The sequence below is a fragment of the Nerophis ophidion genome, linkage group LG24, assembly GCF_033978795.1.
Source record: "Nerophis ophidion isolate RoL-2023_Sa linkage group LG24, RoL_Noph_v1.0, whole genome shotgun sequence".
NCBI lineage: Eukaryota > Metazoa > Chordata > Actinopteri > Syngnathiformes > Syngnathidae > Nerophis > Nerophis ophidion.
The window spans coordinates 35,327,877-35,350,654 of NC_084634.1; the positions used below are offsets into that span (position 1 = coordinate 35,327,877).

The 22,778-nt window shown below is 38.2% G+C and overlaps 1 protein-coding gene across 2 annotated transcripts in view; it reads left to right on the forward strand.

The window, feature by feature from the left end:
• LOC133542349 (beta/gamma crystallin domain-containing protein 1-like) overlaps nucleotides 1–22,778 on the forward strand; it is a 105,503-nt gene that overhangs the window by 39,468 nt on the left and 43,257 nt on the right. For both annotated transcript variants that reach the window (XM_061886399.1, XM_061886398.1), the window contains exons 9-13: nucleotides 2,114–2,240; nucleotides 2,323–2,358; nucleotides 5,237–5,385; nucleotides 5,496–5,619; nucleotides 19,281–19,426. In XM_061886399.1, the coding sequence (XP_061742383.1) occupies nucleotides 2,114–2,240; nucleotides 2,323–2,358; nucleotides 5,237–5,385; nucleotides 5,496–5,619; nucleotides 19,281–19,426 (582 nt within the window). The remainder of the gene's footprint in view (nucleotides 1–2,113; nucleotides 2,241–2,322; nucleotides 2,359–5,236; nucleotides 5,386–5,495; nucleotides 5,620–19,280; nucleotides 19,427–22,778) is intronic.

Genomic DNA, 22,778 nt, shown 5'->3' on the forward strand with positions numbered 1-22,778 from the left:
TACATGCTAGCGCTTTTTGTTTGTTTTGTCCATAGTGCCTTTGTGCAAGTCTTTTTTTTCTTAGTCCGTTTTTGTAGTTGTAAATAAAACATCATCCTTACTTTCACGCTGAGTTCCATTCCGCTTGCATCCACAAGAGAACGCGTTTGCCAGCCAAACACGTTAGTCGTGATTTTAGCCCGTTAACTGTAAACTCCACGGCGAGCCTCCCTCCCCTAAACCCTCTCCCGTTGGCTTCAGAAGGAGACAATATTTGTTATTTGGGTCCAAATTGGCTCTTTCAATGTTCTGGGTTGCCTACCTCTGCATTAGTGGAAAAGCGGCACATGAGTCGAAGCGACAGAAACGTTGCCATGGAGACGAGGGTTCCCTTACGTGCCTGGCTGCAGTCACGCTGCGACACTTGTCCCTCAGTAATAACAGTCCCTGATAACCTGGACCAATTCATACCGTTATTTGTTTTTTTTTATTGTTTAATTTGCATTGCCTCACACGATGAACACTACATATATTTTCTATATGACGTTCTATACCTAAAAATACTATTTTGGTTTCATCTGACCACATGACATTCTCCCAATCCTCTGCCGTATCATCCATGTATCCATTTTGGTATAAACTCAACTCGTCGTGTTTGGAGGAAGAAGAATAGCAGGGTTGCATCCCAAGAACACCAGACCTACTGTGAAGCATGGTGGTGGAAACATCATGCTTTGGGGCTGTTTTTCTGCTAAGGGGACAGAACGATTGATCCGTGTTAAGGAAAGTATCGTAAGATTTTGAGCCAAAACCTCCTTCCGTCAGTGAGAGCTTTGAATGGTTATTTTCCACCATAATTTACAAATACATTCTTTAAAATTCCTACAATGTGAATTCCTGGATTTTTTTTTTTCACATTCTGTCTCTCACAGTTGAAGTGTACCTATGATGAAAATTACAGACCTCTGTCATCATTTTAAGTGGGAGAACTTGCACAATCGCTGGCTGACTAAATACTTTTTTGCCTCACTGTACCTGAAAGTCGGAGGGGTGTGGCCACGGGTGTGGTGACCGCCAGTGTCTCTGAGGGAAGCCACGTTTCCCGACGAGCCGTTAGGGCCGAGCTGAGCTTTTTTTGGGGGGCGGCCGGTCGGAGGAGGCAAGAGTGTCCGCAGCTGCCTCTTGGACAGGTGCACGAGGAACGACGCAAGCTATCCGCTCATGTCTACGGTAAGAGCCGACTTATTACCACCATTTTCTCATGCCGTTTGAGATGTGGTAGGAAACCATGTTGGCTTGACCGCTCTGTTCCATAGTAAAGCTTCACCGTCATCTTTCGGGAATGTACACAAGGAAACACCGGCTGTGTTTGTGTTGCTAAAGGCGGCCGCAATACACCGCTTCCCACCTACATCTTTCTTCTTTGATGTCTCCATTATTAATGGAGACAATCGTCCTGTCCCCTTAGCATAAAAACAGCCCCAAAGCATGATGTTTCCACCCCCATGCTTCACAGTAGGTTTGGTGTTCTTGGGATGCAACTCAGTATTCTTCTTCCTCCAAACACAAGGAGTTGAGTTTATACCAAAAAGTTCTATTTTGGTTTCATCTGACCACATGACATTCTCCCAATCCTCTGCTGTATCATCCATGTATCCATTTTGGTATAAACTCAACTCGTCGTGTTTGGAGGAAGAAGAATACTGATTTGCATTCCAAGAACACCATACCTACTGTGAAGTATGGGGGTGGAAATATCATGCTTTGGGGCTGTTTTTCTGCTAAGGGAACAGAACGATTGATCCGTGTTAAGGAAAGTATCGTAAGATTTTGAGCCAAAACCTCCTTCCATCAGTGAGAGCTTTGAATGGTTATTTTCCACCATAATTTACAAATAAATTCTTTAAAATTCCTACAATGTGAATTCCTGGATTTTTTTTTCACATTCTGTCTCTCACAGTTGAAGTGTACCTATGATGAAAATTACAGACCTCTGTCATCATTTTAAGTGGGAGAACTTGCACAATCGGTGGCTGACTAAATACTTTTTTGCCCCCACTGTATATGAAAAAATGTTTCAAAATGGAATATGAGACCACCCTGACTTAAACAAGTCTTCTTTTCCTGCCTTCAGGTGGCTGGTGTTCAGTGATCCAGGTTTCCAGGGAATGCTGGCTGTGCTAGAAACGGGGATATACCCTTTTCCGGAGACGTGGGGCTTTCCATCGCCATTTGTAGGGTCTCTCAAACCCCTTAAAATGGTTTGTAGCGTTTTTTTTTACTTCACAACTTGGTTCTAAGTGTTAACGCTGTGCACTAATGTGAGCGTGTTGTTTGTTTCAGGGCGGTTTTAAAGTGGAGAATCCAAATGAAGTTAAGGTGAGTACAGTTCCAAAATACCAACCCCGGAACCAGTGAAGTTGGCACGTTGTGTAAATGGTAAATAAAAACAGAATACAATGACTTGCAAATCCTTTTCAACTTATATTCAATTGAATAGACTGCAAAAAATAAGATATTCAATGTTACTTGTTATTTTTTTGCAAATATTAGCTCATTTGGAATTTGATGCCTGCAACATGTTTCAAAAAAGCTGGCACAAGTGGCAAAAAAGACTGAAACAGTTGAGGAATGCTCATCACACACTTATTTGGAACATCCCACAGGTGAACGGGCTAATTGGGAACAGGTGGGTGCCATGATTGGGTATAAAAGGAGCTTCTGTGAAATGCTCAGTCATTCACAAACAAGGACTGGGCGAGGGTCACAACTTTGTGGATAAATGCGTGAGAAAATTATCAAAAAGTTTAAGAACATCATTTCTGAACGAGCTATGGCAAGGAATTTAGGTATTTTCCCCATCGAAGGTCCGTAATATCAACAAAAGGTTCAGAAAATCTGGAGAAATCTCTGCACATAAGCGATAATGTCAAGAACCTTCTATCCTCCAGGCGATATCGCATCAAAAAGCGACATCAGTGTGTAAAGGATATCACCACATGGGGTCAGAAACACTCCATAAAAACGCTGACTGTAACTACAGTGTGTCGCTACATCTGTAAGTGCAAGTTAAAACTATTCTGCAAAGCCAAAGCCATTTATCAACAACACCCAGAAACAGTGCCGGATGGACTGATGCAAAGTGGAAAGGTGTTCTGTGGTCTGACCAGTTCACATTTCAAATTGTTTTTGGAAACTGCGGACGCCTTGTCCTCCGGACCAAAGGGGAAAAGAACCATCTGGAGTGTTCTAGGCGCGAAGTTCAAAAGCCAGCATCTGTGATGGTATGGGGGTGTATTATTGCCCAAGGCATGGGTAACTTACACATCTGTGAAGGCACCATTAATGCTGAAAGGTACATACAGGTTTTGGAGCAACATATGTTGCCATCCATGTAACGTTATCATGGACGCCCCTGCTTATTTCAGCAAGACGATGCCAAGTAACGCTTCATAGTAAGAGAGTGGAAAAAAATTTGGTGCATTATGAAGGCTAAAATACCACAACGGAGACTGTTGAGCAACTTAAGCTGTACATCAAGCAAGAATGGGAAATAATTCCACCTGAAAAGCTTCAAAAATTGATATCCTCAGTTCCCAAACGTTTACTGAGTGTTGTTCAAAGGAAAGGCCATGTAACACAGTGGTAAAAATGCCAACAGTGCCAACTTTTTTTGCAATGTGTTGCTGCCATTAAATTCTAATTTAATGAGTATTTGCAAAAAAAATAAAATAGCTTCTCAGTTGGAACATGAAATATCTTGTCTTTGCAGTCTATTCAATTGAATATAAGTTGAAAATGATTTGCAAATCATTCTATTCTGTTTTTATTTACCATTTACGTGCCAATTTGACTGGTTTTGTGTTTTGTACTTGTGTAGCCCAATTTTGATCTTGGACATTTTAACAAGTTGTATTTTATTTAAACTTATGCAATTATACAAAAAAATAATAAAATAATAATAAACAGCCACACACTGAAAAATTACCACCACACCAAATGTTCAAGGTCCTCTCTTTCAAATTTGAATTGCCCTCATTCAATGGCTGATGCCAACGCATACCTATTTCCTTGTATGGGTCTACCTTGAATGATCTGCTTCTTCGCCAACTATGCTCTGAATGAAATATCAACTTTTGAAATGATGTCTTTTGAAACTGGCTTTTGGTAGCATCATGGTCTGGGGGTGCGCCAGTTCTGCCAGCACCGGGGTGCTGAATTCCAACATGTACTGTGACATTCTATAGCAAGGACTGAGCCACTAATGTTGTTTTTTTAGGAAATAGTACATTTTCTATCATTTAAGTTATACCCAAGGCAGTGGTTCTTAACCTTGTTGGAAGTAAGGTACCCCAAATGCGAATTCAACAAACCCTTCTTTAGTGAAAAATAAAATGTTTTTTTTTTTTCAAATTCAAGACAAAGTTATGTTTTTTTTTACTGGTGCACAAAATGAACCATGCATGAACATCACCTTGTTCAAAGAACAAAACCAACACGGAGCATGAACCCACAACAAAGTACACACCTGCATATTCGTCATGTTCTGTTGGTTTAAGACTCTCTTTAAGTTATTGTTTACGCTCCATTGTTTTGTCACCGTGACGACCGATTAGTTCACCTGTACTCATTTGGACTCACGCACCTGATTTGTTTAGGACTCACGCACCTGTGTTAATCATGTCCCTATTATTTAAGCTTGTAGTTGCCAGGTAGTCAAGCTGGCGTCATTGTTGTTGCGCTATGCTCTGTTCACTCCGGTTATGTATCGCTCTGCTCATTTCCTTCCAAGTAAGTTTTGTTTATTCTGGTCACGTTTAGCGAGTCTTTTGTTTCATATCCACAGTTTTGCCTTTGTGGTAGTTTTTATTTTTTAGCCAAGTGCCTTTACTTTGCACTTTTTTTTTTTAGATAAATTAAAATATGTCTTTACCTTCACGCCATGTCCCGTCACTTTCCTTTGCATTCCGGGAAAACAAACCACACCGTAGCCCCCATTCTGATAAAATTAGTGGGACTCCTGCGGTTGCCGAATAGATAATACGCAGATAGGGAGAACATTCTATACACACGAAGAGTCGGGTTTGTCCTGACCTCCGCGCCGGAGGCTCCGCCGAACCCCTGAGACCAACTCACCGAACCCCTAGGGTTTGATCGAACCCAGGTTAAAAACCACTGACCCAAGGTGTTGTCCCTTGAGAAAATAATATAAAATAGTTGCTACTACCTTCTGATCAAAACTCCATTGTTCTTAAAGGCTTTGGTGTACGAGAAACCTGGATTCGAAGGTTCCCGTTTGGAAATCGACGGTGAAGTTTTCAGCTTTTGCAACGACGGAGAGGACGATGTCAACGGGGACGCTCCCAAGCTCGAGTCTGTAGGTTCATTGAAGATAATCGGAGGATTGTGAGTATTTTGTTGCACCTTTGGGTGTATTTTGTTGCACCTTTGGGTTGGAAGAAAATCCGAAAACTTAATGTAGCCAATAATAAAAAGAACTTGGTTTCTGCGTCCAGCTGGGTAGGCTACAACGAACCAGGGTTTGAAGGGCAGCAGTACATACTGGAGGAAGGAGAGTACCTGGACTGTAGTGACTGGGGAGGTTCTGGGCAGATCCTGTCACTTCGACCCATCATGTCTGTAAGTACCATTTTGAAATACATACGGCCTGATTTGCTAGAGGGTTTGCGTGTACCAAACACGTGCAAACTGGATAGAACAGGGGTCACCAACGCGGTGCCCGCGGACACCAGGTAGCCCGTAAGGACCAGATGAGTCGCCCGCTGGCCTGTTCTAAAAATAGCTCAAATAGCAGCACTTACCAGTGAGCTGCCTCTATTTTTAAAATTGTATTTATTTTCTAGCAAGCTGGTCTCGCTTTGCTCGACATTTTTAATTCTAAGAGAGACAAAACTCAAATAGAATTTGAAAATCCAACAAAATATTTTAAAGACTTTGTCTTCAATTGTTTAAATAAATGCATTCATTTTTTTACTTTGCTTCTTATAACTTTCAGAAAGACAATTTTAGAGCAAAAATACAACCTTAAAAATGATTTTAGTATTTTTAAACACATATACCTTTTCACTTTTAAATTCCTTCCTCTTCTTTCCTGACAATCAATGTTCAAGTAAATTCGTTTTTTTTATTGTAAAAAATAATAAATACATTTTGATTTAATTCTTCATTTTAGCTTCTGTTTTTTTTGACGAAGAATATTTGTGAAATATTTCTTCAAACCTATTATGATTAAAATTCCCCAAAAATATTCTGGCAAATCTAGAACATCTGTAGAATCAAATTTAAAACTTATTTCCAGGTATTTTGAATTTATTTTAAATTTTTTGTTCTGGAAAATCTAGAAGAAATAATGATTTGTCTTTGTTAGAAATATAGCTTGGTCCAATTTGTTATATATTCTAACAGAGTGCAGATTGGATTTTAACCTATTTAAAACATGTCATCAACATTTTAAAAAATAATCTTAATGAGGAAAAATTACTAATGATGTTCCATAAATTATTTTTTAATTTTTTTCAAAAAGATTCGAATTGGCTAGTTTTTCTCTTCTTTTTTTCGGTTGAATTTTGAATTTTAAAGAGTCGAAATTGAAGATAAACTATGTTTCATTATATTTATACAAAGACATGCACCTGGGGATAGGTTGATTGGCAACACTAAATTGGCCCTAGTGTGTGAATGTGAGTGTGAATGTTGTCTGTCTATCTGTGTTGGCCCTGCGATGAGGTGGCGACTTGTCCCCGCCTTCCGCCCGATTGTAGCTGAAATAGGCGCCAGCGCCCCCCGCGACCCCGAAAGGGAATAAGCGGTAGGAAATGGATGGATGGATATGTTTCAAAATTTCCATTTTTTTTGTGTTTTCTCCTCTTTTAAACCATTCTATTAAGTGTTTTTTTCATCGTTTATTCTTTACAAAAAAACTTCCGCAGAAAGAAAAAAAAATGTACGACGAAAAATGACCCATTTTTTATTTTATATTTATCCGTTTCTATATATATTTATTGTGAGAAACCATTAAGATGATCAGTGTTTCCACAAAGATAAATATCATTATTTATTAACAATAACATAGAGTTAAAGGTAAATTGAGCAAATTGGCTATTCCTGGCAATTTATTTAAGTGTGTATCAAACTGGTAGCCCTTCGCATTAATCAGTACCCAAGAAGTAGCTCTTGGTTTCAAAAAGGTTGGTGACCCCTGGGCTACAACATGCAAAACTGATCTACTAGACGTCTGTTAAAGTGAGCGGAAGAAGGCGTAAATTTTCATTAATATGCAGAATACATGCTGATCATTAAAATGCCCACAATACTGGGAGGAAAAAAATGAAAATATATTTTACAGCAGACGCAATGTGATTTATCAACACTTGTGGAACACTTGTTCCGCCCTAAAAAAGTGGAAAAACTGTAAGTATTGTATTCATTACAAACCAGCTGTTGGACTGTAACGTGTCTCTTTAGTATCGATACCAGTACTCGATGGTACCAATTTCCGTTACTTTTGTGCGTATTAATAAATGGTAAATGTTTAACAATGACATTTAATTTTTTTTACGTCACATTTTAAAATATGCTGTCTAGTTGGTAAATCTTGTTTGCTTATTTAATTTCTGAGTCTCATTTGCAAGTATTACTTTGCATCCAGTTGCAATTCCAAGAGGTTAGATGGCAGTAGTTTAAGACTACAGTGTTTTTCCTCGTCGGGGGAGTAGTCTTTGCCATTAAGCTGAATATATTATTTTGTTGCACCATAAGAAAGTGGAAAAACTGTAAGTATTGTATTCATTACAAACCAGCTGTTTGATTGTAACGTGTCTCTTAGTTGTAGTTTTCATGACCAAATATACACACACACACACACACGTGTATGTATATACATACACACACACAAATATATATATATATAGATATATACATACACACACATATATATATATATATATATATATTAGGGGTGGGCAAGTTAATGCGTTAATTACGAGTTAACTCATCAATCTATTAACGCCGACAAATATTTTATCGCACATTTGCGAATGTTGTTTACATGCTTTTATTTTGTTAACACCTTTTCTTAATAAGATGGCGACGCCCGGACGGGCTTCGGTGTCGGGCTCTTGGTAAAGATGGAACATTTGGCAAAAATACCGGACAATTCTGCAAATTTCCTGGCTGGCTTACAGCGTGGTTACTTCAGGATCACTTACGACCGCTAGACAATTCTGAATGTGGATAGATCGGGCCGTTTTGGACTGAATGACGCGTGCTTGCTTGACCGGCTAGCTAGCATGGGAATACTTTGCCGGCTACATCCAGCGGCCTGTGAAGCAGCGGAGTATATGTGTTGTCTATTTATGAATAATGCAGACGAGGCGTGTTGGCTGAGTTCTTAAGGTTTACTTTCAGAGCGTGCATATCACAACATATAAGATGCCGTCATGGCAACACACAACCCATACCGGGCTACCGCGCATGCTCGTCACTCCTGTTGCATGCTGGGTAGGGTAGTTCTTTTATTCCCTGGCTCATAACATCACAATATAGTACCATGTATATGCGTTCAGTTTATCAAAGCACCAAGCAAACAATCGGAAAATTCCCGTCATATCAATTCCTAGATATGGTCATAATTATTTTATGTGCACTACGCAGAATAAACACAACATTATTAATATTGCTACTACGGATAATTTGATCAAAAATTCCCTAAAACAGCCCACTACCTATAATATAGGTTTTTTAAACATAAGATCCCTGATAAAAAAAAAATGTTTCTGCTGTTACCTCAGAAATTGCCTGTTCGGATGTTATGATTGTGGCTCAGAGATTTGTATGTAGATTATATTTATTTTCCATAACAAACAGGATAACTTAAATACCCTGGCAGTGGAAATAAGCTTAAATGTTTGTATTTACATTTTTTGAGTTGATTTTCATAAAATATGCTATTTAACTGCTACTGTTTAACAAGGACTGATTTAAATTGTGTTAGCACAACAAATGTTTTGGCGCTTTTGTTCATGTGGGAGAATATTCCAATAAAGGTGCATTACACACTACTTTTGAATTCATTATTGGGCTTTGCATATACAATGCAGTTAATCGCGATTAATCGGAGAAATTGTGTGATTAACTTCGATTAAAATTTTTAATCATTGCCCAGCCCTAATATATATATATATATATATATACAGTATATATATATATATATATATACATATACATATACACACACACATATATATATATATATATATACACATTTATACATATATGCATATATGTATCTATATATATATACACATTTATACATATATGCATATATATATATATCTATATATATATATGCACATTTATACATATATGCATATATATATCTATATATATATCTATATATATATATATATATATGCACATATTTACATATATGCATATATATGTATATATATATATACACACACAAATAGATATATACACACATACACACACATATATATATATTTATATATATATACATATATATATACATATGTGCATATATGTATATATATATAAGCACACATATATATATATATATATATATATATATATATATATGTATATATATATATATATATATATATATATATATATATATATACATCCACACACATATATATATCCATCCATTTTCTACCGCTTATTCCCTTTCGGGGTTGCGGGGGCCGCTGGCGCCTATCTCAGCTACAATCGGGCGGAAGGCAGCGTACACCCTGGACAAGTCGCCACCTCGTCGCAGTGCCAACACATATATATATATATATATATTTATTTACAAACATACACACACACATATATATATATATATATATATATATATATATATATATATACATATATATTCATATATGTATACATACATACACACATATATACACACACATACTGTATATACATATATATGTACATAAATATATATATACATACATACACACATATATATACATACATATACTGTATATACATATATATACGTACATATATATATATATACATACACATATATACATACATACACAATTATATATATATATATATATATACATTTATAAATATATACATATTTATACATGCATACGTATACACACACACACACATATATATATAAATATATATATATGTATATATACACACACACATACAGTACAGACCAAAAGTTTGGACACACATTCTCTTCATTCAATGCGTTTTCTTTATTTTCATGTAGATTGTCACTGAAGCCATCAAAACTATGAATGAACTCCTGTGGAGTTATGTACTTAACCAAAAACGGTGAAATAACTGAAAACATGTTTTATATTCTAGTTTCTTCAAAATAGCCACCCTTTGCTCTGATTACTCTTTTGCACATTCCCGACATTCTCTAAATGAGGTTCAAGAGGTAGTCACCTGTAAGGGTTTTCACTTCACAGGTGTAATAAAATGTGATGCCTTCAGTGACAATCTACAATGAAAAAAGTCATGAAAATAAAGAAAACGCATTGAAATGAGAAAGACAGTTCCTTCAGCAATTTCACACGATCGCCATAAAAACCTTTTTGCACATACTGTACTGTAATACTTGTTACAATACTACAACGCCAGCAGTGTTTATTTGCACTGTGGCACACAACAACATACAGTTGTGATCAAAATTATTCAATCCCCACACAATTTTGGTGTTTTAGCAAGTTGGACATTTATTCTGTATTTTGTTTATAGTCAAATCAAATAAAGATGTGTCAAATAGACGGATGCAACTTAAATTGTAACACTGTATTTTACAAAATACCAAAAAAGGACATTTTTCTTAATATCTCATTGACAAAATTATTCAACCCCTTGAAGATCATAACTCTTAGGTCCTTTCAATCAGGTGTTGAAAACACCTGTAGATGTGATTAGAACCATAAAGAGCAACAATTAAACTGATTGAAAAAGACTGTGACGCTCAGCTTCTTGTAGATGGTCAATGGTGTATTTGCAACATGGTGAAGTCCAGGGAGTGGTCAAAGAAGTCAAGAGAGGAGGTCATTTCTCTTCATAAGAAAGGATATGGATATAAGAAAATAGCAAAGACATTACACATTCCCACAGACACAGTTGGGAGCATAATTCGCAAGTTTAAAGCTAAAGGCACAGTGGAAACACTACCTGGGCGTGGTAGAAAGAGGATGCTGTGTGCATACAGTGGTGAAAAACCCCCGAGTAAGAGCTGAGGAACTACAACAGGACATTGCAGAGGGGGGAACGCAGGTTTCGTCCCAGACAATAAGGCGCGCACTACGAGATGAAGGCCTCCATGCCAGAACTCCCAGGCACACCCCACTTCTGACTACCAGGCACAAGAAAAATAGACTCCAGTATGCCAAAAATCATCTGGACAAACCCCACAGGTTTTGGGAAACTGTTCTATGGAGTGATGAGACAAAACTGGAACTCTTTGGGCCTATGAATCGACGTTATGTCTGGGGGAGAAAAAATGAAGCTTACAAAGAGAAGAACACCTTGCCTACTGTTAAGCATGGTGGGGGGGTCAATCAAGCTGTGGGGCTGTTTCTTTGCCTCAGGTACCGGGAATCTCCTGCGCGTTCAAGGCATTATGAATTCTATTTCCTAGCAGGATATATTAGCTGCAAATGTCATGAAGTCAGTGATGAAGCTGAGGCTTGGGAGACGTTGGACCTTCCACCAGGACAAGGATCCCAAGCATACCTCCAAATCAACATCAGAGTGGTTGCAGAAGAAGGGCTGGAAGACTCTGGAGTGGCCTTCACAGTCGCCAGACCTAAATCCTCTAGAAAAGCTGTGGTGGGACTTGAAGAAGGCAGTTGCAGCACACAAGCCCAAGAATATGAATGAACTGGAGGCCTTTGCCCAAGAGGAATGGGCTAAAATACCCGTAGATGCTTGCAAGAAGCTTGTGTCCGGTTATGTATCACCTTTGAAGGATGTCATTACTGCCAAAGGGTGTTCTACTAAGTACTAAAGATGCATGGAACTAGGGGGTTGAATCATTTTGTCAATGACATATTAAGAAAAATGTCCTTTTTTGGTATTTTGTAAAATACAGTGTTACAATTTAAGTTGCATTTGTCTATTTGACACATCTTTATTTGATTTGACTGTAAACAAAATACGGAATAAATGTCCAACTTGCTAAAACACCAAAATTGTGTGGGGGTTGAATCATTTTGATCACAACTGTAACACTAACGACTTCTGACTGGCCAGTAGGCCAAGGACACAACGCAATTCTGATTCAAAGGAGGCACAAAAATAAAATTGTCATCCTCCTGTGGTTATTTCAGTTTTAAAATTTCAATGCAACTACATTCACATACAGTGTTTATACACAAGGGCGTTTACCTATTCATGACGGCCAGCCCCCTCTAATTAATTATGTTTCAAGGAAACTCTGGTATTGGACTCGGGAAAACCAACTGATTCACTCTGATGTTTATTTTCTGTAACCTCCATCCACTTCAACTTGCAGTGAGTTGTGTTTGTTTCTTAGTGGGGACGTCACGACAGGTCCTAAAGAGATAAGCATGAACTTTGGTACAAAGGTGACTGTGTAGTCTCTATGCCGAAGGAAATCAAATAATAAACTTTGTGTATTGACATGGTTGTAGGCCAGTGTTTTTCAACCACTAGGGTGCCGTGAGATACGGTCTGGTGTGCCGTGGGAGATTGTCTAATTTCACCTATTTTTGTTAAAAATATTTTTTGCAAACCAGTAATTTTAGTCTGCAAATGATGTGTTGTTGTTGAGTGTCGGTGCTGTCTAGAGCTCTTCCATATCAGTAGGTGGCAGCCGGTAGCTAATTGCTTTGTAGATGTCGGAAACAGCGGGAGGCAGGGTGCAGGTAAAAAGGTGTCTAATGCTTTAACCAGAAATAAACAAAAGGTGGGTGCCCCTAAGAAAATGCATTGAAGCTAAGGGAAGGCTATGCAGAACCAAACTAAAACTGAACGGGCTACAAAAGTAAACAAATACAGAATGCTGGACGACAGCAAAGACTTACGGCGGAGCAAAGACGGCGTCCACAATGTACATCCGAACATGACATGACAATCAACAATGTCCCCACAAAGAAGGATGAAAACAACTGAAATATTCTTGATTGCTAAAACAAAGTAGATGCGGGAAATTTCAGAAAAATTATAGACATGAAACTGCTACAGTGAAATACCAACAAAAGAAGAGAAAAAGCCACCAAAATAAGAGTGCAAGACAAGAAGTAAAACACTACACACAGGAAAACAGCAAAAAAGGTGAAAATAAGTCAGGGTGCGATGTGACAGTACACCTACTTTGAGACAAGAGCTATAGTGATGCATGCTTGCTTATGCTTTAAGGCAGTGCTCCCGTCCAAAGGCAAAACCTAGTAACTCGCTTCTAGCTGATTTAGAGAAAACAAAGGAAAACCAATCTATCTTGATGCAGTCTTACAAAGATCTACAAAGTCATCAAGTGTATAGATGTTGTCTTGAGCTTTCATTTTCTTGCCGATTCAGCCATGGATTGAATCTGCTCTCATGAAACGTGTGTGTGCCCTTTCTCCGGATATTTTATCACAATCTCGAGTGGGCCCCATTCTGCGTTTGCACATCGGGCAAGAGCCGTGTACAGCGTCCAGTTTTTATTTCGACCTCCACAGTTATCTGCCCAAAAGAGTATGCAAGGGGAAGAATCAACGTCCTGGGCCAATCTTCCAAATATCCCCTGGTGCCATAATATCACATAATCAGGTTGACCGTCGGCCCCCATTCGGGCAAATGTCTCATTAAAGACAATAAGGCGACTGACGAAGCTCTGATTGGTCCCTTGAGATACTAGGTTTTTCTGTTGTATCTACGCGGTTATATGGTAGTTGCTAGGTCCTGCCATGCGCGTAACTGCTTACTTACGGAACAAATTACAATATCGCATACACTAATGTAAAGCATATCACCTAGGAACTCCAAAATTATTATCAGGAGAGTGGTCCCCAACCTTTTTGTAGCTGCGGACCGGTCATCGCTCGATAATTTTTCCCGCGGCCTGGCGGAGCGAGGGGGGGCTTTTTATTTATTTTTTATTTTTTTCTTTGTCATGAAAAAGGGAGTTTTTTGGGGGGGTTGGTGCACTAATTGTAAGTGTATCTTGTGTTTTTTTTATGTTGTTTTAATAAAAAAATAAAAAAAATAATGTGGAGTTTGCATGTTCTCCCCGTGAATGCGTGGGTTCCCTCCGGGTACTCCGGCTTCCTCCCACTTCCAAAGACATGCACCTGGGGATAGGTTGATTGGCAACACTAAATTGGCCCTAGTGTGTGAATGTGAGTGTGAATGTTGTCTGTCTATCTGTGTTGGCCCTGCGATGAGGTGGCGACTTATCCAGGGTGTACCCCGCCTTCCGCCCGATTGTAGCTGAGATAGGCGCCAGCGCCCCCCGCGACCCAGTAAGGGACAAGCGGTAGGAAATGGATGGATGGATGGATTAAAAAAAAATTAAAATTAATAAAAAATTCTTCTGCGGCCCAGTGGTTGGGGACCACTGCTTTAAGGTCATATCCAACAATTGCGACAACCACATTTTACTGTTAAGTTAGATTCCATCTCCAATAATTTCCGCATTTTTTCAACGCAAAAAAGGTTGAAAAACACCGTAGTAGGCTATACGATTTAATGTAAAGTAGGGCTGGGGGATGTATCGATATACTCGACGTATCGCCGGTTTTTTCTCGATGTAGAAAATTACTATATCGTGATATTTGAGTATTAGGTGGGGCAAAGAAGTATTTAGTCAGCCACCGACTGTGCAAGTTCTCCCACTTAAAATGATGACAGAGGTCTGTAATTTTCATCATAGGTACACTTCAACTGTGAGAGACAGAATGTGAACAAAAAATCGAGGAATTTTAAAGAATTTATTTGTAAATTATGGTGGAAAATAAGTATTTGGTCAACCATTCAAAGCTCTCACTGATGGAAGGAGGTTTTGGCTCAAAATCTCACGATACATGGCCCCATTCATTCTTTCCTTAACACGGATCAATCGTCCTGTCCCCTTAGCAGAAAAACAGCCCCAAAGCATGCTGTTTCCACCCCCATGCTTCACAGTAGGTGTGGTGTTCTTGGGATGCAACTCAGTATTCTTTTTCCTCCAAACACCACGAGTTGAGTTTATATCAAAATGGATACATGGATGATACAGCAGAGGATTGGGAGAATGTCATGTGGTCAGCTACATGGGTAACATTAGCTGTGATGCTAACGGTGCAGTGCGAGTGGTAATACGAGAGCGAGAAGGTGCGAATCTGGTAACAAATGGAGTAAGAATTAATTCCCAAGAATTAAAACCATCGTCTGGCGGTGGTTTGGTTTCAAGCGGGGATATGTCGAACAATTATGCGGCAAAAGCGTTGCTACAAAAAGTAGCATTACTGCTAATATGTAGCATCATTTGAAAAATCACCAGCTAGAGAATGAAGAGTGCTTGAAACTCCGCATGTCAACATCTCTGTTGAGCGCCACACCAACAAAATGCCGAGGCAACTATTTCCACATCAACACCGTATAAAAAAAAATAGTCAACAACAGAAGGCGATAACGTCCGCAGGAACCTACCACATAGCGAAGGACATACACTATTTAATTTCCTATTATGCAGCTCATTTTTATTTGACAGTTATTGAAATATCGTGTGTGACATCATGCACAAAAGTGCACTTTATTTGTTTTAAACTATTGTAGTGGCGTTCTGTACAAAAAGTGCACTTTAATTAAGTGTTGTTTTGACATGTCATCTCAGTGACATCATGCACAAAAGTGCACTTTATTTGTTTTAAATTATTGTAGTGGCGTTCTGTACAAAAAGTGCACTTTAATTGTGTTGTTTTGATATGTCATCTCAGTGACATCATGCACAAAAGTGCACTTTATATGTTTTAAACTATTGTAGTGGCGTTCTGTACAAAAAGTGCACTTTAATTAAGTGTTGTTTTGATATGTCATCTCAGTGACATCATGCACAAAAGTGCACTTTATTTGTTTTAAACTATTGTAGTGGCGTTCTGTACAAAAAGTGCACTTTAATTGTGTTGTTTTGATATGTCATCTCAGTGACATCATGCACAAAAGTGCACTTTATATGTTTTAATCTATTGTAGTGGCGTTCTGTACAAAAAGTACACTTTAATTTAGTGTTGTTTTGATATGTCATCTTAGTGACATCATGCACAAAAGTGCACTTTGTATGTTTTAAACTATTGTAGTGGCGTTCTGTACAAAAAGTGCACTTTAATTAAGTGTTGTTTTGATATGTTATCTGAGTGACATCATGCACAAAAGTGCACTTTATTTTTTTTAAACTATTGTAGTGGCGTTCTGTACAAAAAGTGCACTTTAATTAAGTGTTGTTTTGATATGTCATCTGAGTGACATCATGCACAAAAGTGCACTTTATTTGTTTTAAACTATTGTAGTGGCGTTCTGTACAAAAAGTGCACTTTAATTGTGTTGTTTTGATATGTCATCTCAGTGACATCATGCACAAAAGTGCACTTTATATGTTTTAAACTATTGTAGTGGCGTTCTGTACAAAAAGTGCACTTTAATTTTGTGTTGTTTTGATATGTCATCTCAGTGACATCATGCACAAAAGTGCACTTTATTTGTTTTAAACTATTGTAGTGGCGTTCTGTACAAAAAGTGCACTTTAATTAAGTGTTGTTTTGATATGTCATCTGAGTGACATCATGCACAAAAGTGCACTTTATTTGTTTTAAACTATTGTAGTGGCGTTCTGTACAAAAAGTGCACTTTAATTGTGTTGTTTTGATATGTCATCTCAGTGACATCATGCACAAAAGTGCACTTTGTATGTTTTAAACTATTGTAGTGGCGTTCTGTACAAAAAGTGCACTTTAATTAAGTGTTGTTTTGATATGTTATCTGAGTGACATCATGCACAAAAGTGCACTTTATTTGTTTTAAACTATTGTAGTGGCGTTCTGTACAAAAAGTGCACTTTAATTAAGTGTTGTTTTGATATGTCATCTGAGTGACATCATGCACAAAAGTACACTTTATATGTTTTAAACTATTGTAGTGGCGTTCTGTACAAAAAGTACACTTTAATTTAGTGTTGTTTTGATATGTCATCTCAGTGACATCATGCACAAAAGTGCACTTTATTTGTTTTAAACTATTGTAGTGGCGTTCTGTACAAAAAGTGCACTTTAATTGTGTTGTTTTGATATGTCATCTTAGTGACATCAGGCACAAAAGTGCACTTTATATGTTTTAAACTATTGTAGTGGCGTTCTGTACAAAAAGTACACTTTAATTTAGTGTTGTTTTGATATGTCATCTTAGTGACATCATGCACAAAAGTGCACTTTATATGTTTTAAACTATTGTAGTGGCGTTCTGTACAAAAAGTGCACTTTAATTAAGTGTTGTTTTGATATGTCATCTGAGTGACATCATGCACAAAAGTGCACTCGTTTTAAAATGTCTCTGACAATCTTGCACTTTCTGTTTTGGAATTTACATAAATGTTTGTGCCACTGCTTAATAACTGTTTAATAATTACATTTTTGGTCAATTGACTTAGTTGTGATTTCCCTCTCTGCATGAAAGTTTAAAAGCAGCATATATTAATACAGTTTGAAGAAGAATGTTTTAATGTAGACTAAAATAAAATATTGCCGCGTCACTTTACAAACACATTTGGCTCATCAACATCAGTAAAATGTGGCATCATTACTAGAGATGTCCTATAATGGCTTTTTTGCCGATATTCCAATATTGTCCAACTCTTAATTACTGATTCCGATATCGACCGATACCGATATATACAGTCGTGGAATTAACACATTTTTATGCCTCATTTTGTTGTGATGCCCCGCTGGATTCATTAAACTCCCTGAGAGAGCATGAGGAGGTTGGGGTTGGGTGGGGTTGGGTGGGGTTGGGGTAGCGGGGGGTGTATATTGTAGTGTCCCGGAAGAGTTAGTGTTGCAAAGGATTCTGGGTATTTGTACTGTTGTGTTTATTTCTCTGCAGTCCCCTCCAAAGTTTCTCATTGTATCCCTTTTGGTTGAGTTTTTCCCTTGTCTTGATGTGGGGTCTGATATTGTTGTGGCTTGTGCAGCCCTTTGAGACACTCGTGATTTAGGGCTGTATAAATGAACTTTGATTGATTGATAACAACGAGTGCCAGTTCTTTGATGAACCACATCCCTCCATAAAATATAGAAACAACTGTGAAAAATGTCGATTTTACTTCAAAGTAAACTGTTTTTTGTTCGATAAAAACAAAACTTGAAAAAAAAAATACTATGTATTTTACAATGTACTGCTTTTATATTTCCTGTATTTTATATTACTACTTTGAACTGTTTTATATTTTAATATTTTATCCTGTAATCTGAGTACTCTATACTCTATAAAAGCGCTATACCCCCCAAAATTATTATTATTATTATTATTATTATTATTATTATGATTATTATTGGGACGGCATAGCTCGATTGGTAGAGTGGCCGTCCCAGCAACTTGAGGGTTGCAGGTTCGATTCCCGCTTCCGCCATCCTAGTCACTGCCGTTGTGTCCTTGGGCAAGACACTTTACCCACCTGCTCCCTGTGCCACCCACACTGGTTTAAATGTAACTTAGATATTGGGTTTCACTATGTAAAGCGCTTTGAGTCACCAGAGAAAAGCGCTATATAAATATAATTCACTTCACATTATTATAAAATTCTACCCAAACATTTCATGAAGTCAAATACAAACAAGGCAACAAGGTAAACAACATTTCTATTTACTATTTTATTTTATTATTATTTTTTCGGAGTAAAAAATAAATAATAAATACTTTTTTATATTTACAAATGTCGTGTTTTAGACTGCAATATCTGTCAATTCAGGATATATCAATCAATCAATCAATCAAAGTTTATTTATATAGTCCTTAATTACAAGTGTCTCAAAGGGCTGCACAAGCCACAACGGCATCCGTATTATTACGTATACGTCTAGCTTTTGTGCTATTGTGTACTTAGCTGTTGTGTATCTGCTACCTCTTAATAGCCTATAGTTTACTTTTTTGTAAGGGAGCACTAAAATTCAAGAAAAAAATCAAAATGCTAGCAGATACATGTCATTTTTTTTTTTTTTTGCTGATTTTGGACTGATATCACTATCAGCTTGGGACACTCCTGAAAAAATTGCCAGGAATTCTAACACGAGCTTTCATGTCTGTCAAAGGATTTCATCTCGCCACACATCAAAATGTTCAGCAACAGAGATTTCAGCGACCGAGGGGTCAACATCGACCTGATCGTGCCCGTCATCCACATGGACCACACCGGCTACGGCATCAAGACGGAGTCTGTTGACGTCATCAGTGGCATGTAAGTTGACTTTAAAAAATGTATTTGGATATTGTTGCGTTCGGACCAAATTTTCGGCTGGTCACCCCCCAGGTTCTTTTGATGACACATAAGCTGGTTTTAAATGAATCCCAGACAGAGTAACTATTTGACAATTTATTCCAAAGCTTTGGGAGACCACTCTATGAACAACACATTCAAATCGCATCGCCCAAGTCGATCTGCTAATACTACGGAAGTCTTGCCTTTTTCACTATGCAACTCGCCCCCTTATCATCCCCCTCCCGAGCCAGGCACATTTGAGATAAGAAGGGTGTTATGGCTAATAGTCACATTCCAGGCTCAAGGTCTCCACATGCACACCACTTCAGCTGCTTTCAAACATGACTACGGAAAGAAAGAAACAACTCTTGAATATGGATATATGTAGATATCCATCTCCGTCAGTAAGGACCGACGTAAGTGTCTATATCAGCTTTAATAGCCTACTATCAAAATGACTATGTGTCGCAGGCTGAAGCAAATCTTCATTGACAGAAATGTAATATTTATTCTACACACATTTTCATTAGAAACCATTTGTTAATTTAGAGGCTACTCAGAAGGTGGGACAACTCCTGGAAAGTTATAGAAAAAAATGCCAACATGGCACTGCCATATTTATTATTGAAGTCACAAAGTGCATTTTTTTTTTTTAACATGCCTCAAAACAGCAGCTTGGAATTTGGGACATGCTCTCCCTGAGAGAGCATGAGGAGGTTGAAGCGTCCCGGAAGAGTTAGTGCTGCAAGGGATTCTGGGAATTTCTTCTGTTGTGTTGATGTTGTGTTACGGTGCGGATGTTCTCCCGAAATGTGTTTGTCATTCTTGTTTGGTGTGGGTTCACAGTGTGGCGCATATTTCTAACAGTATTAAAGTTTTTTATACGGCCACCCTCAGTGTGACCTGTACGGCTGTTGACCAAGTATGTCTTGCAATCACTTATGTGTGTGAAAAGCCATAGATATTTTGTGATTGGTCAGGCACGCAAAGGCAATGGCTTTAAGGCACGCCCCCAATGTTGACGTCTGGGTGGAAATCGTGAGAAATTCGTGAGAATGGTTGCCCCGGGAGACTTTCGGGATGGGCACAGGAAATTCGAGAGTTTCCCGGGAAAATGGGGAGGGTTGGCAAGTATGACTGGGAGACTCAACTGCTCCGTACTTCTCTCTACGTTTGTGTACCACTACGTACAGCGGCGTTTTAAAAAGTCATACATTTTACTTTTTGAAACCGATACCGATAATTTCTGATATTACATTTTAAAGCATTTGTCGGCCGATATTATCGGCAATCAGATATTATTGGACATCTCTAATTATATACAAAGAGGATACAGGTAAAATATATTAAACGAGCTCAAATATAGCTACAAATGAGGCATAATGATGCAATATGTACATACAGCTAGCCTAAATAGCATGTTAGCATTGATTAGCTTGCAGTCAGGCAGTGACCAAATATGTCTGATTAGCACTCCACACAAGTCCAATAACATCATCAAAGCGCACCTTTGTGCATTCACGCACAGAATAAGACGTTTGGTGGACAAAATGAGACAAAGGAGGAGTGGAAGTTTCCACATGTAAAGAAACTGTTGCGTCACAGTCCACACGATGGTGAGTTCAAGAACTGCCGAAATTAGTAGGACAAAACGATGTTCACCATCGTGTGAAGCATACATTTTGATCGATTTTTGAGCGCCGTGTGTAATGCTCTATATTTTTGGTGGAACATATAAAATGTCGGTGTTGTTTACTTGAGTCATACTGCAGTCTACAGGTGTCTCTTATGTTTGACTGCCATCTACCGCTCACACTTATCATTACACCATGTAACAAAATAAAATTGCTTCGAGGTCAGTAAGCAAAACCAGAATTTTTCTGTACATTTTGCTCACTGTCGAGTTTTTGACGGGAAAAAAATGGATTTTAAGTGCGCCTTATAGTCCGGAAAATACGGTATTATGTTACTGAATACATCAGCAACCAAATGAAGAGCCTTTGTAGCCTCTTTTAAAATAGTTCTGTTTTAATTTACCCAACAAAAATATACTTATTGCAGCGATATGTTGCGTTTAGGCCATTCGATTTTGCAAATATCTGATAACTTAGATTTAGGGTAGTTTTTCAAGTAAACAAACCATAACTTGCATTCACAATTCGAAATAGTTACTGGACTACCTTTGTTTTACAAACCCCGTGTCCATATGAGTTGGGAAATTGTGTTAGATGTAAATATAAACGGAATACAGTGATTTGTAAATCCTTTTCAACCCATATTCAGTTGAATGCACTACAAAGACAACATATTTGATGTTCAAACTCATAAACTTTATTTTTTTTTGCAAATAATCATTAACTTAGAATTTCATGGCTGCAACATTTGCCAAAGTAGTTGGGAAAGGGCATGTTCACCACTGTGTTACATCACTTTTTCATTTAACAACACTCAATAAACGTTTGGGAACTGAGGAAAATAATTGTTGAAGCTTTGAAAGTGGAATTCTTTCTCATTCTTGTTTTATGTAGAGCTTCAGTCGTTCAACAGTCCGGGGTCTCCGCTCTCGTATTTTATGCTTCATAATGCACCACACATTTTCGATGTGAGACAGGTCTGGACTGCAGGTGGGCCAGGAAAGTACCCGCACTCTTTTTTTATGAAGCCACGCTGTTGTAACACGTGCTGAATGTGGCTTGGCATTGTCTTGCTGAAATAAGCAGGGGCGCCCATGAAAAAGACGGCGCTTAGATGGTAGCATATATTGTTCCAAAACCTGTATGTACATTTCAGCATTAATGGTGCCTTCACAGATGTGTAAGTTACCCATGTCTTGGGCACTAATGCACCCCCATACCATCACAGATGCTGGCTTTTCAACTTTGCGTCGACAACAGTCTGGATGGTTCGCTTCCCTTTTGGTCCGGATGACACGATGTCGTATATTTCCGAAAACAATTTGAAATGTGGACTCGTCAGACCACAGAACACTTTTCCACTTTGCATCAGTCCATCTTAGATGATCTCAGGCCCAGAGAAGCCGGCGGCGTTTCTGGATGTTGTTGATAAATGTTTTTCGCTTTGCATGGTAGAGCTTTAACTTACACTTACAGATGTAGCGACAAACTGTATTTAGTGACAGTGGTTTTTCTGAAGTGTTCCTGAGCCTATGTGGTGATATCTTTTATCGATTGATGTCGGTTAATGATACAGTGCCGTCCGAGGGATCGAAGGTCACGGTCATTCAATGTTGGTTTCCGGCCATGCCGCTTACGTGGAGTGATTTCTCCAGATTCTCTGAACATTTTGTCGATATTATGGAGCGTAGATGTTG